The sequence below is a fragment of the Nelumbo lutea genome, chromosome 6 (assembly GCF_056320005.1).
Source record: "Nelumbo lutea isolate HS-2025 chromosome 6, American lotus-T2T, whole genome shotgun sequence".
NCBI classification, from domain to species: Eukaryota; Viridiplantae; Streptophyta; class Magnoliopsida; order Proteales; family Nelumbonaceae; genus Nelumbo; species Nelumbo lutea.
In genome coordinates this window covers 3,650,514-3,663,866 of record NC_142689.1, presented here as the reverse complement: position 1 = coordinate 3,663,866, position 13,353 = coordinate 3,650,514, and the positions used below count along the sequence as shown (strand labels likewise).

Here is a 13,353-nt window from a genome sequence, read left to right as displayed (position 1 = left end):
AATGTGCCAGAGAAGGAGATAAGGTTTACTGCAGAACATGATAAATATCAATTTCAGCAACTATTCCACATGGCACAATCAAATGGGTTCCAGTTCCAGGAGATGACGCCATAGTGATACGGTTTTAAAAAAGAAAGGTTGAGACATGGCGCCGAGGAGTAACTGGTTTTCTTCCTCCATCTCTCCGTTGCGGGCAAAAATAAAAACGTTAAGGCTGCGTTAGGATAGATCTGCCGGTGGAGACATGGAGCTCAAAGAGGATTGCCAGTGATGCTACAACCGCAACAGTAATTGGATTGAAGGAGATTCAAAAGACAATTTAAGGGCAAAAGGAACATTTCGTCCATTCTATAATGATTTAATGGTGATGGCAGTTGTTTAAGACAATTAAACAATAAAAGTACAATTTGTCTTTTAATTAAACAGTAGGGATAGTTTAAAAATTGCCCTTTCTTATATACGAATTAATATTTTTCAAACCGTATACATAACTGAGATGCAATCATGCAACACCCAATGCCAATACTTCGCTCCATGTCAAAAATACAGAGAAACTTTATTCATCTCAATTGACTTGCTTCATCTCTCACTCTGAAAGGCAAGAGTGGTCATTCTAGATTCATCTACCACATTCCCTTGTGAACATCCAGGTCATCTATTAACAAAGCGCCCTTTTAACCCTCACCCGGTCACCCCCACATGACACCGCACACACAAAACACGCACAAGAAGCACGAATAAATGAGGAAGAACCGAAGAAAATGAGCATAAATCAGAATAATTATGACAAATAAATAACAATCAAGAAGGATACCTCATTAAAAAAAGAAAAGGCTCCCAAAAGACCCTTCAACAAAGCTAAACCAACAAATATCCAAAACCCTGATATTACAAATGGAGACTCAGAAATCAAACACCCTTGTCACCTGCAAACCAAATATATAAAAAAAAAAAATGAATGGACCGTATGAGCAAATATCATGGACCACCCATTAATTTAAAGTCTGATCTCACCACCTTGACAACACATCCAAGATCCAACCACAGAGCCCTTATATCATAAAATTCAACGATATATAATATTTGCATGACTCTGTGCAACACTTGACAACAACCATCTCTATAGGAACACACCCATAAGAAAAGAAAGACGCTTTTTTCTCTATTTATCAGCATCTGGTTTTTCCGCCTCTTTTTTCTCTTCTTTTTCCTCCGACTTCTTTGCATCCCTTTCTTCCTCTGCTGAAATGGGCACCTCTTGCTGGGTTTTCTCCTCATCTTTGCTTTCCTCTACACTCAACCTCTCTAGAAGATTTGCAGTAGAAGTGGCCTCTTGGCTTTCCCCAGCAGTGTTCCGTTGAGATTCAGCGACCTCTTCAACCATTTCCTTGAATTTTTTGCAGTCTGAAAAAAATGTAGAGAAATAACCAAACATAATGACAATTACACAAACACATATAAAATTCATGTAATTTATCTTTTCCTTTGTGTGAGGACTGAAGAATATTCATGGTGACCACTAACTGCACTGACCATTGTTGCTTTAATAACCTAAATGAATCGAAGTTGGTGTTAAACCAAACAAGAAATAGCTCATACTAACTGAACAATTACCTCTGACGAGCTTTATGAAATAACCACGCCCTAAAATTGTTTTAATAGATGTTATATATCAAACCAGCATGGTATGAGCAGGTTATTGGTTTGAGGATCCCCCCCCCCGGAATAGGATGATGTTCTGAACATCACAAGCATAAAATAAATCATAGAGAAAGTTGAATGGAACTGAATTGTAAATGCTAAAAAATTCGTAATATCATTCTTGTTTTTTAGAAATTTATCAAACCTAGAAATATATAGTAAAAGCTAAAATATAGCAAAATGTCTTGCCATATTTTCAATCCATCCCCATAAAAGTGATATGAAGTTTTATCACTTGGGTTACAAGTTCAAGAGCTAAAATATATAATAAAAGCTAAAATATAGCAAAATGTCTTGCCATATTTTCAATCCGTCCCCATAAAAGTGATATGAAGTTTTATCACTTAGGTTACAAGTTCAAGAGGACAATCAACTTTATCTTCAAAGTTGATCAACATGCAAATAATGGCTCCTTAACATACAAAATACATAGTTACATGCAATGGAAAGCAAATTGAAAAAGGTCTTTAAATAACCCAAAGAAGTCTTCTTCTGTATGGACTTTGAAAGAAAATACCCTTTAAAAATTAAAATAGAAAAAAAAAAAGATGAAGTAAATACCCAAGTTGGTCAAAATAATTTTGGATCACATGAATCAGATAAAAGACCAACTGAAAACCAAACCAACTTAAAGACAAAGTGTATTATCAAAGCGTTTGGAGGAAAACAATGATATCAAATCTACTAAAATTCTCCTGGTTCTTTTTTATGTGATCATATTCATGTATACACCTTCTTTACATGAAATTATATTTTTCTTTGTTCATAGTTTATAAAGATAACTCATGAGACCCGTACCCCATGCATCGAAAGGTCCTCTCTCCTTGTCTCATACCTCCAAATTTGTCATTATTTTGTCTTGTCGGGCGAGGTGTAAAGAGCCCCTAAAAACACATCTCACAAAAAGGGGGGACATTACCCAATAATGATCCTGACTATCTGCAGTCCTGGGAGGGTTATATTGGATACAGACCAAAATCTTTGTTTCTTTCTTTCATAAAATGGAATGGCGCCCTAGATTGCTGGGGTCCTGATCCTGCATTTTTTTACTATAAGTCTTGCCATTAACTCCTTTGTATCCTCTACAACTCCTTGGACAGTTGGATATAAGAAAGCACAACCGATGCATATGCTACAACAATTCACGGTAGAAGTGTGTCAAGTTTGACGACTGCTGACTGTTTCTAAGAACATAGAGCATCATTAGCCTTAAATGGTAACACTTTCCTATCAAAGGATGTATCTTGTTTATGGATAAAGAAAAAAATGTATTATTGTAGAGATATCAAACAGACTTGTTGACACATCTTATCATAACTAGCGGATATAAAATCTACAAAAGAGAGGTAATATTTACATTGCAATCTTACCAGCTATACTTTCTTTTATTTTTTATATTTTATAATTTATATGCTTGACTGAGGTGGAGGACCATATAGATAACTAAGATAAACTATGACAATGCATTATATGAATCTTTATTTGCAATGATCTGATCTGTGCATCAGAAAAAGGCATGCAACTGCATTGCATGTTTCTGATGCTTAGGCATATACATACAAAAATGTGCCTATGTATAATAACCATAAAAGAATCTATGCCCAAGCAACTAGAATCCAATAAAACATCAACAATTTCATCGACAGATGACCAAGAAATAATGATAGCAACATGTCAAGAAAAAAAAAGGGAAATGGAGCAAAACGGGTAGCAGCAAGACAATAATTGACATCAATCTCCGATACTCACTCTCTATCGATGCAAACCGAATGCAAAAGAGTTCATCCTTCACCTCCCCTTCAGAGAAATCTTTTGCATGCCAGAGGCAAGATTTATCATTCCCCGCGTGTTCCTGAATTGATATGGAAGGAAGGACTGCATAACACCAAGCAGTAAAAAACAATTAGGAACCAGTAGAGACCTCTCCCTGATGCAAAATTAATATGATCAATTAAAGATGAGTATTTAAAAACATACAAGAGCATGAACAAACCTAAATGGTTGGCGCAGATCTTAAGCGTCTTGCTCTGACGCATAACTAATCTAACCTTCCCGGTCCCCCGGTGGTTGAGAAGTTTCACAGTCCCAGTACCTCTCTCCTTCCACTGGTTTCCTTCTTTGTCATATCGATACAGCTTCGATTTTCTATTCTCGATCAAAGAAAAAATCCGATCAGTTCAAAGCCGAAATTAGAAGTTCGCAGCAGAAAAAAAAAAAATTGAAAATATCGCAGAATTATAAATAGTTGATAATTTGAACAAGAAGCCCTAAGAAAGAAATACTAAAGATGCGGGTAATCAAGTAGATACAGATCGAGAAGAACATCTTCTTCTTCCTCTCCACTAGTAACGGCAACCTCCTCGAGCTTGACTATAGGGGCGACCTGGGCTCCGGTGTCTTCTTCCTCGCCCGCCGCCGTTTCTGTGGCTTCTTCCTCCTCCTCCCTGCGCTCCGGATCAGTACTCGCCATTACGATAACAACAATCACTCGCAACTCAGAGAGATCACAACAAAGCTCAAGCTTTAGCTTCCGGCGTGCAAGGAAACGCAGAGAAACGTATCTCCAGACTTCCAGTGAAAATGGGAAGAGATCATATAAAGTTTCTTGTTAGTAGGGTTTTTTATTAGTTAAATGCTTTCGTGAGGTCACTCCCACATGAGGGGACCTTCTTTAACGTCGGATTAGAATCTACATGATATACCAATCCGCATATTAAAAATTCCCTTTTGCGATCGTTAACAATACTTGGGCTTACTGCGGTCGTTTGTCAATAATAGGTAGGGTTGGATTCGAGCCGAGTAGTATAAAGGCTCGATCTGGGTTCGAGACTATATAAGGTTAAAGTTCGGTTCGAGTCAGAATCTTGAGTTCGGGTTTAATTTAAAAAAAAAATAATTTATGATATTTAAAAAATTAAGAATTATAATATTTTTATTATATATATATATTCGAATCAGCTCGTGAGCGAAGTTTTATTAGGCTTGAGCTCAGCTCGTTTCTTAATTCGAGTTCGGCTCGAAGCTCGGTTGAAACTAAGTCGAGCTCGAATAACTTATGAAGAGCTTGGCTCGTTGCCACCCCTAATAATATGAAATCATTGTGCTTATGTATTGTTTCTAGTGCAAAAATTTATTATTTCCACAGGGTAGAAATGCATCATGAACCACATATCTAGAAAAATATAATTATATTTTTTATGAAAAAAATTGGGTTATAACACAAAAACTTTATAGGAGGTCACCCATATGCTTAAGCATACTTAACTTTAAAATTCTGATGAAATCCAATACATTAGTGCTAGTATGATCACACCGCTGCAAAGTATCACTCCCTAGAGTTGAATAATAAACGGGTATACTTCGAGAGTGAGCATAATTTTTATTTGCAAGCTGTACTATGGGGATATACGCATAGGGGTAGTCCATCCTCAATTCAATAAACCTCCCAAACCCTGGTGTAAGTTAGATGGATTCAAGGGCTATCGCCCCATCACGAAACCGTTAGAAAAAAGAACAGCCAAGCAATAGAACATCAAAGAACGGGACAACAATAAGGAAAAAAGAAGCCTATAGAACAAACACTAAACGAATAACAATAAAACTAGTGAAAAAAAATAGATTGAAAAACAGATTTAGCCATTCAAAACTATTGAAGAAAACCAAGTTCTAGCCAATAGGTCGAAGAAAAGTCAAACTTGGCCATATTGTGCGCCGCCACATTAAATTCATAAGGGATCCAACAAAGACAAGCTAAGATTTTGAAATATCATCTCTAACTAAAAGTACATCTTGATAAGAGAATCTACCTAACCTAGTTATGAGGTTTTACCAATTGCAAACTATCAAGATCCACATCAAGGTTTGACATACCTTTTTTTTTTTAAATCAAATATTCAATTTCATAGCTTTCAAAAGAGCAACAGCTTCAACCAATAGGGAATGAGGTAGACACAAAAGAACTGTAACCACCGCACCAATGGATGGTGGCTCAGTTGGTGGGGTCTCTTGCTGGTCATAACAGAGATTCAAGATTAAATGTTGTTGTCACAAGAGCTTGGGGGTTTATGGGGATGTGGTATCCTAGGTTATGTAGTCCCATGAGGCCGCTAGGCCATTGAAAAATATAAAAAACGTCAATAATGGATTGTAGTCTCTTTGGATATATAGTACATAGAAATGTCAAAATAAATATGGTTAAAAATAAATGTTAGAAATTAGATTTAATGGCACAGTCTTTTGCAGCCTTGCATTGGGAATATCTTCCCAAGAAAAAAAAGCATACAAGTATGGAAATATTCCCAATGCACGATTATAAAAGGCTATAAAAACAAAATGGACACGGTCTTGTGAGCACTGAATCTGATCTCTAAATGTTATGGTTGAAATTGAAATTATGAATATTAATAAGGAATATTAATGAAAACCCTTGTTATTAGTCAAATAAGTTTTTTTCCCTATGGATTTCATCTTGTTCCACTGCAAAAGAAAATTAAAAATTGCATGAACACATTAATGTATATAGTTTGCATAATAAAAAAACAGCAATTTAGGGTGCATCCGTCAACACATATAACATTTTATTATATAAGAATGACTGATGATGACAACAACGACAATGTAGATTCTTGCCTTGGCTTACATTGAGATTAATATGAAAAAAAAATAGTACATTTATTCCCCTCTCCCTGTTATGTTTATATTATATATTTATCTTTATCCACTTGAGCCTTGACCATGTGCATGAGTGCACCACTCAACCAACTAAAAATTGGAATACAAGTTTATACCATGGCCTCTGAACATCACAAACTATATAAGACTTACATATGGCATCATTATATAATAAGAACAACGACGATGATGATGATGATATAGATTATTGCTTGGCTTATATCCATTATGAAAAAAATTACATTATTTTCATATTTCGTTGCTCTGTCAAGGTAAGTGTAATAGGTATAAGGTATCTGATTTTAAGATTTTCTCACTACATTGTCATTGAGTTCATCCCAGTCCTAATAAGCATTCATCTCAATCACTTCCAAATTGCACCCTATTATTATATTATTTAGGTTCCATTATTTGTTTGTAATGGAATTTCATTTGTACTAGCAAGGAAGAATGTGAGTTAAAATGAGAATTTTGCAAAATTTATTTCTTTTTGTTTATGGTTTATCCATGCCTCACCTTATGCACTGCAAACAAACTAAATAAAGTATAACTTACAATAAAGCCAAGCCTAAATTAAAGTACATCTCATTTGCACTTTCATAAGATTTAAAATACAAATGTTATTGTTTTCATGAAATCACATTTGTATTTATACCCTTCCAAAATGGAGACAAAACAAATGAAATTACACTGACACGTGGGTTTGAGTTTGAAAAGAACTAGTTTGTGTCAATGTTTTCAAATCATGGCAAAATCGATTAGTTAAACAAGTCAATCAATTACTTGGCCATGTTTTTTCAGTTCATTTTCACCTGCTAAACCATTCATTTACAAGAAAGAAATGTTGACTTCATCCTTTATGTCAACGTGTTCAAATCATGGCCAATTTTATCAGTTTAACCAGTCAAATCATCACTTAGCTATGTTTAATGTTTTTGAGTCCATTTTCACCAGAAAACCATTAATTTACAAAAAGGGAAAATTCCTGGTAACTTGTACTTTGGCTCGAGTGCCCAACAAGATAATGAGTAAGTGATGTTCAAGAGGTGGATTTCGCAGGAGATGAAGAGAGAAAATGCTTGATGATGTCAGTGTCAATCCCGTTTAAGCAGTAAAGAAAAGCATGATAGGGGAGGTCTATGAATGTTGGGGAATCAAAATGTTGGATGAAGTAGATGGGGATAAGGGGGGGGGGGGTGGTTCTAAAAAGAGCAAATAGCTCCATTTTTTGGACTTTTCATATACATTTTTACCCCTTATAGGCATAAAAAGGGTATATATGTTATTTACTGTCACTAAAAAAACTGCTCACTTATAACAGTTAAAAAACTGTCCAATTATAACTATTCAAATACTGTCCATTTATAACAGTTAAGAAACTACCCACCTATAACTGTTAAAAAACTATCCATGAATTGTGAATAGTTTTGTATTGGAGATACTGTCATGTGCAAATGCACGTACATGTTTACTAATGTTAATGAGTGTTTCAATTTCTTCTATGATTGGACTTTTGATTTTTCTTCACACATCTAACAATCTCCTCCATGTAAAAATAAAGGAAAAGGGTAAAATGGTATGGATTTTATCATAAAGGCTATTTTGGCATTATGAAATTATTTAAATTGCACATGATCTCATGTGGTGGCCCTAATTGGTGGTGAGTTAATGCTAGGTACTAGATTGTCACAAATTGAAAGTTCGGGTACTAGATTGTTGCATTTTAAAGTTTGGGGACCAAATTGTCACCTCGGTCAAAGTACTGAATACTAGTAAGGAATTTAATGCTTTTTTTTTTGCTTGGTAACATTAGAGGTGTAAATTGGGCCATGCCACCCACCGCCTGGCATGGCCCATATATATATTTATATATATATATATATTGATAAAATAAACAATTGTCTTCAATTTTATTATACTAATTTATTTAATTATTGCATATATAAGCAATTGTATACATCAAAATCCATATAAAATTAAAATTTTAAGTTTATTTTTTCAAATTTTTTAAGTAAATAGCTTTGACCCGGTCCATGGCTCGGCCTGGCCCGAGGCTTGGCCCACGAACTAGCTCAGCCTGCGGCACGACACAGGCCCGCAAGGCTAGCCATGAATTGTGTCGGACCAACCGCCCAAGTTATCAAAGAGAAGGGCGGCACGACACACAGGCCAGCACGACAAGGCCCATTTTACACCTCTAGGTAACATTGGGCTCAATTTAGAAGGAGTGCAAATATAAATATATTTGTATTTGCTCTATATATGCTTGTGTTTGTACTATCCCCAATCTGACCCTTACTCAATAATGGACGAACTAGTTAGTTAAATCGCTGGGGGGCTGCTAGTAGACTATGGGAGGATGTAACTCATAATTCTGAAGTGAGAAGCAAGTACTTTTCCCAAAGATTTGACCTGTAGTGGGTCATAAATCTTTTTTTTTTCGTATTTTTAATCATTATCCGTACTTGATAACAAACAGATATGTATCTCCTTTTGTTTACAATAAACTTATTTATATTTATACTTACGAAATGATGGGATAACTCAAGTTGACCCAAACAATAAACACTTGACCCATCACCTATAAAAGAAGTGCTTAAATTTCAGGTCATTTTTTAAATGGATAATGATGGTTCAGCCCATGGTCATAATTTATAGGCACAAAGTATAATTGGGGTAGGTGCCAACTCAGAATTGATATCAATTCACGATGATGCATAAGGTGGGGGTAATTGACCTTTTAAAAGTTGTAGATCTGTAGTAGAAATCAGAATTCTACAACGTCTGTCCATACTTCTTTATTTTTCAAATAATATTTTTGTGCAAAAAACAAGTAAGAAACAAATATAACCAAAGTCTAGGTCTCTATCCAGTCCACCCCTCGTCCAACCCTATATAAACAGGACCAGTATCTAGGTCCGCAAAGGGTATTTGATTGTCTGAAATTGAATTCAATTCTATTAAGGGTGATCCACTTTTGTTCCATTTATAATTAAATTGAATGTGAATCCACCCCTATCTATTTCAATTTGATTTAAACATATACTAGCGGAGTAACCCATGTTGAGCACAGGAGAGTGATACTGGACAGGGCATTGAGTCAACACAACAATCAACGTTAACTCTGGTGACATATTTACCACATAATCTCGTTGATGAAGGGACAAAAGTCTGCATTTGGATGGTTGCGATCGACCAATATCTAGACTAACCTGAGTTGTGGGCCTCTTACTTTGTTTGGCATTTACTCGTATGATACTACTACCTACTCTAGAGCTCGATATCAAAGATTAGGTTTTAGGTGCCTAAGCGAGCTAGGATTAGATCATAATTGAGACAAAATTTGGCAGCTTGCTAATGGCATTCTTTTGAAAGACGTTATTAGGCCTCTAATGGCGTGCTCGGTGACCCTTGAAAGAAACTGCTATTGAATGGGTTGGTCATCGTCCCTGCCAACACCGTCGCCAGGTTAATAATCTTCACTTGCTTTCCTCCTTCGTAAATCCCTCCACCACCACCTTGAGGATGTTGGCTCTTGTTCAACAGTAGCCGCTAGTTCTCAAGTATCACAATGGTGTTATTCTGAAAGGCAATTTCACGATTAACATTAGCTGGTACAACAAGTTCTCCCCGGTCCAGCGCTCCATACTTGTCGACTTTCTTCAATCCCTAAACGCCCCTTAACTTCGTGTTGCTTCCTCCGTCTCGTCGTGGTGGGAATCTACTGACAAGTACAAAGTGGGTTCTAGCAAACTCATCTTAGGGAGGCAAATCCTAGACGAGGAATGCTCTCTCGGGAAGCCTCTCAAGACCTCTCACATGTGCTTTGGCTGCCAAAGGAGACCACAAGAATGCGATCAACGTGGTCTTCACGACCAAAAATGTTGTTGTAGATGGGTTTTATATGAGCCGTTGCGGCACCCACGGTTTTGCTTGGGGGACTGCAGGAACAAAGAATAGTAAGTCCAAAGTTCGTTTGCATGAAATTCGTCTACATGTAGATCGGTAACTTAGAGACTCAATGCCCACCAACCGATTTACGATCCATAGACACTGCCGTTGGTGCCTCCAAACGATGATGTCGGGGTTGACGACATGATTATTAGCCTAGCGACAATGCTAGCAAGGACGGTGACCAACCCATTCAACAATGGTTTCTTTTAGGGGCCACTGAGCGTGCCATTAGAGGTCGTGCGCCAATGTCCTGTCTAAGCCCGTCGTTGGTCACCATTTCTTCGATGGTGATGGCACAGTTCACGCTGTAAGCATCCACGACAGCTCGACTGCCTTGAATGAAATTGGGGAAGATGACAAGTACCTTGTTATAGAAGAGAAGAAGCCGAGCAATTCCAGAGTGGTCGTGAAGCTCACCAATGGCCTTTGAAAAGACAGGGCGGCCAAGTGCCCATTCCTAAATGAAATGCTGTGTCTTAGTGAAGCGGAAAGCATAGCTAGTCGAGCCGTCGTGGATGCTAATAGCATGGACCATACCGTCACCATCGAAGAAGTGGTGACTAGCGACGGGCTTGAACAAGGGATTGGCACCACTACGAATGTAGACACCTTGAATGCAATCGGGGAATAGGATAAATGGACCACGACTCCTTTTGAATAGAGGTTTCGGTTTCGTCATAGGGAACGCTATTTTGGCAAGGAAAAAAATGATTTCAGCAGATACCTTTTCCTGTAGGAAGAAAAGGCCATGTTGCTCAAAACGAAGGTCTATCCCGCCCTTGTATATATGATAGATGCTTAGAGATACTTAAATTTATTTTTCATAGGTTCAAGTTTTATGTAAGTAACTTGCAGGGACCCGTGCAATGTATGAGATTTGTTAAGCCAAAGATAAACAATAGAAACATATAAGATTATACAATTGTCTTATATCTTTATCTTTTTAAATAATTAATAATTATTTATATTTTGGGTTCGACTATGATATGGGAAAGATATGGTATCTAAATTTTTTTGACCAATCAATTGGTATCATAAAGCATGGTAGCCAATCAGATGTTATTTATGAAAATTTAAGGGTGAATTTTGATTGGTCAAAACTCTTCCGATACCATATCTTTCCTGTATTATAGATTTTCTCTTATATTTTATATACTACTTTTAATAATTTTTTCACAATACAAAATAACAATAATCAATTTCATCTATGGTTGTTCATCAAACTAATGAAACCAACCAAATCAACTCGAGTTGGTTTAACAATTTCCAAACCCGACCATATTAGATCAGTTTCACTTTGGCCATTTGTAAATTGACCAAAATCAAATGACACAACCATATATATATTATTTTTAAAATAATTTTTTTATTATGGGAAAGTGGAAAAGTTCCCATATATACACATATATTTATATATGTATATGTATACATACCTCTATATGTTAATATTTTAAAAAATATGGTTGAATATGTTTGAATCTTTTCTGATAGGATTGTAAATTTTAATTACTATTTTTTTGTTAAATAAAATAAAAAAACAGAAACATAATGATTGACGTTATAAAGAATCACGGGGAGTTAGGATCCTCGTGGAGATGGGGATAGGGAGAGGCTCCTCGTCCCACCACGCCTCGTTCCCATTCCCAATCAAACTAATGAAACTGGCCGACCCAATTTCTAGTATTTCCAGTCGGCTTTGGTTCAACAATTTCCTAACCCGAATGGTTGGATTAGTTTTGCTTTGGTCAATCGAATAACCTGACCATAAATATTTATTAATATTTTATAATTTAAATATGTTTTTAATACAAGAAAGTGGGAAAATTCCAATATTTCTTAGGCTAAAATATTTTTAATAATGCTATTGTAATTTTTTTAAAAAAATCTAAACTTAATTTTTAAGTTTAAATCTTTTGAACCGATCAACCAAACCGAAAATTGACCCAAACCGATAACCTGAGTGACCAACTCCCCAACCTGATCAGGTCGGTTTGGTTGGCCAAACAACTTACAACTAAACCGAACCAATCTGTGAACAATAGTTTAATCTCCAATAATTATTAAAAAATTATAGCAAAAATACATAATGAATTAAATTTGAAAAGATAAGTAAAAATAATTTAAATTCCAATAACTATTAAAACTTTAATATTAAATAACAAAACAAAAAATATATTTATACATAATTAACGAAAACATATGTATCACAGAAAACAATAAATAATTACTAAAATATAATAAATATTAATTTTAGTATATATAAATATATAATAAATATGGATTAGGTTTTAAAATTATTATTAATAAACATTTTTTTAAAGTTATTTTATTATAATTATTAATTGGTATAAATGAAAATAGTTATTTGCAATATTATTTATTTATTGAAATAATATCATTAGTTAAATTTTAAAATATTAATTACTTATTGAATTTAATAATCCATAATTATAGTACTATTAATACATAATTTTGTTATTTTAACTATTTAAAATATAGTTATGTTAAAAATTTAGTTATTTAGCTAAATGTTTAAAATCATAACCCATTTATTATAATTGAAAGTTATTAATTAACTATTTAAAACGTATTATTAATTGATTTAATAATTATTGAAAATTTTCTATTAAATAACAAAACAAAAATAGATTTATACATAATTATTGAAAATATATTTATCACAAAAAATAATAAATAATTACTGAAATACAATAAATATAATTTTAGTATATACAAATATAGATTAAGTTTTTAAATTTATTGTTATAAACATTTTTTTTTAATTTATTTTCTATAATTATTAATTGCTATAAATGAAATTAGTTATTTGCAATATTTTTTATTTATTGAAATACTATCATTATTTAAATTTTAAAATATTAATTACTTGTTGAATTTTATAATCCATAAAATTATATTACTATTAATACATAATTTTGTTATTTTAACTATTTAAAATCTAGTTACGTTAAATATTTAATTATTTAAAATAATTATTTGTTTAACTAAATATTTAAAATCTTTATC

At 34.4% G+C, this 13,353-nt stretch overlaps 1 protein-coding gene and 1 pseudogene across 1 annotated transcript; one reads left to right on the top strand and one right to left on the bottom strand.

The window, feature by feature from the left end:
• Nucleotides 1–762: 762 nt before the first annotated feature.
• Nucleotides 763–4,363, bottom strand: LOC148846887 (ran-binding protein 1 homolog c-like). Its single transcript, XM_088952199.1, has 4 exons — nucleotides 4,011–4,363; nucleotides 3,695–3,846; nucleotides 3,451–3,576; nucleotides 763–1,404 (listed from the first exon to the last, which is right to left on the bottom strand). Exons 1-4 carry the CDS (start codon nucleotides 4,169–4,171, stop codon nucleotides 1,163–1,165), a joined length of 681 nt encoding a protein of 226 aa, XP_088808325.1. The 5' UTR covers nucleotides 4,172–4,363; the 3' UTR covers nucleotides 763–1,162.
• Nucleotides 4,364–9,897: 5,534 nt separating this feature from the next.
• On the top strand, nucleotides 9,898–10,584 carry LOC148846886 (protein EXORDIUM-like 2 pseudogene; annotated as a pseudogene).
• The last annotated feature ends 2,769 nt before the right edge of the window (nucleotides 10,585–13,353 follow it).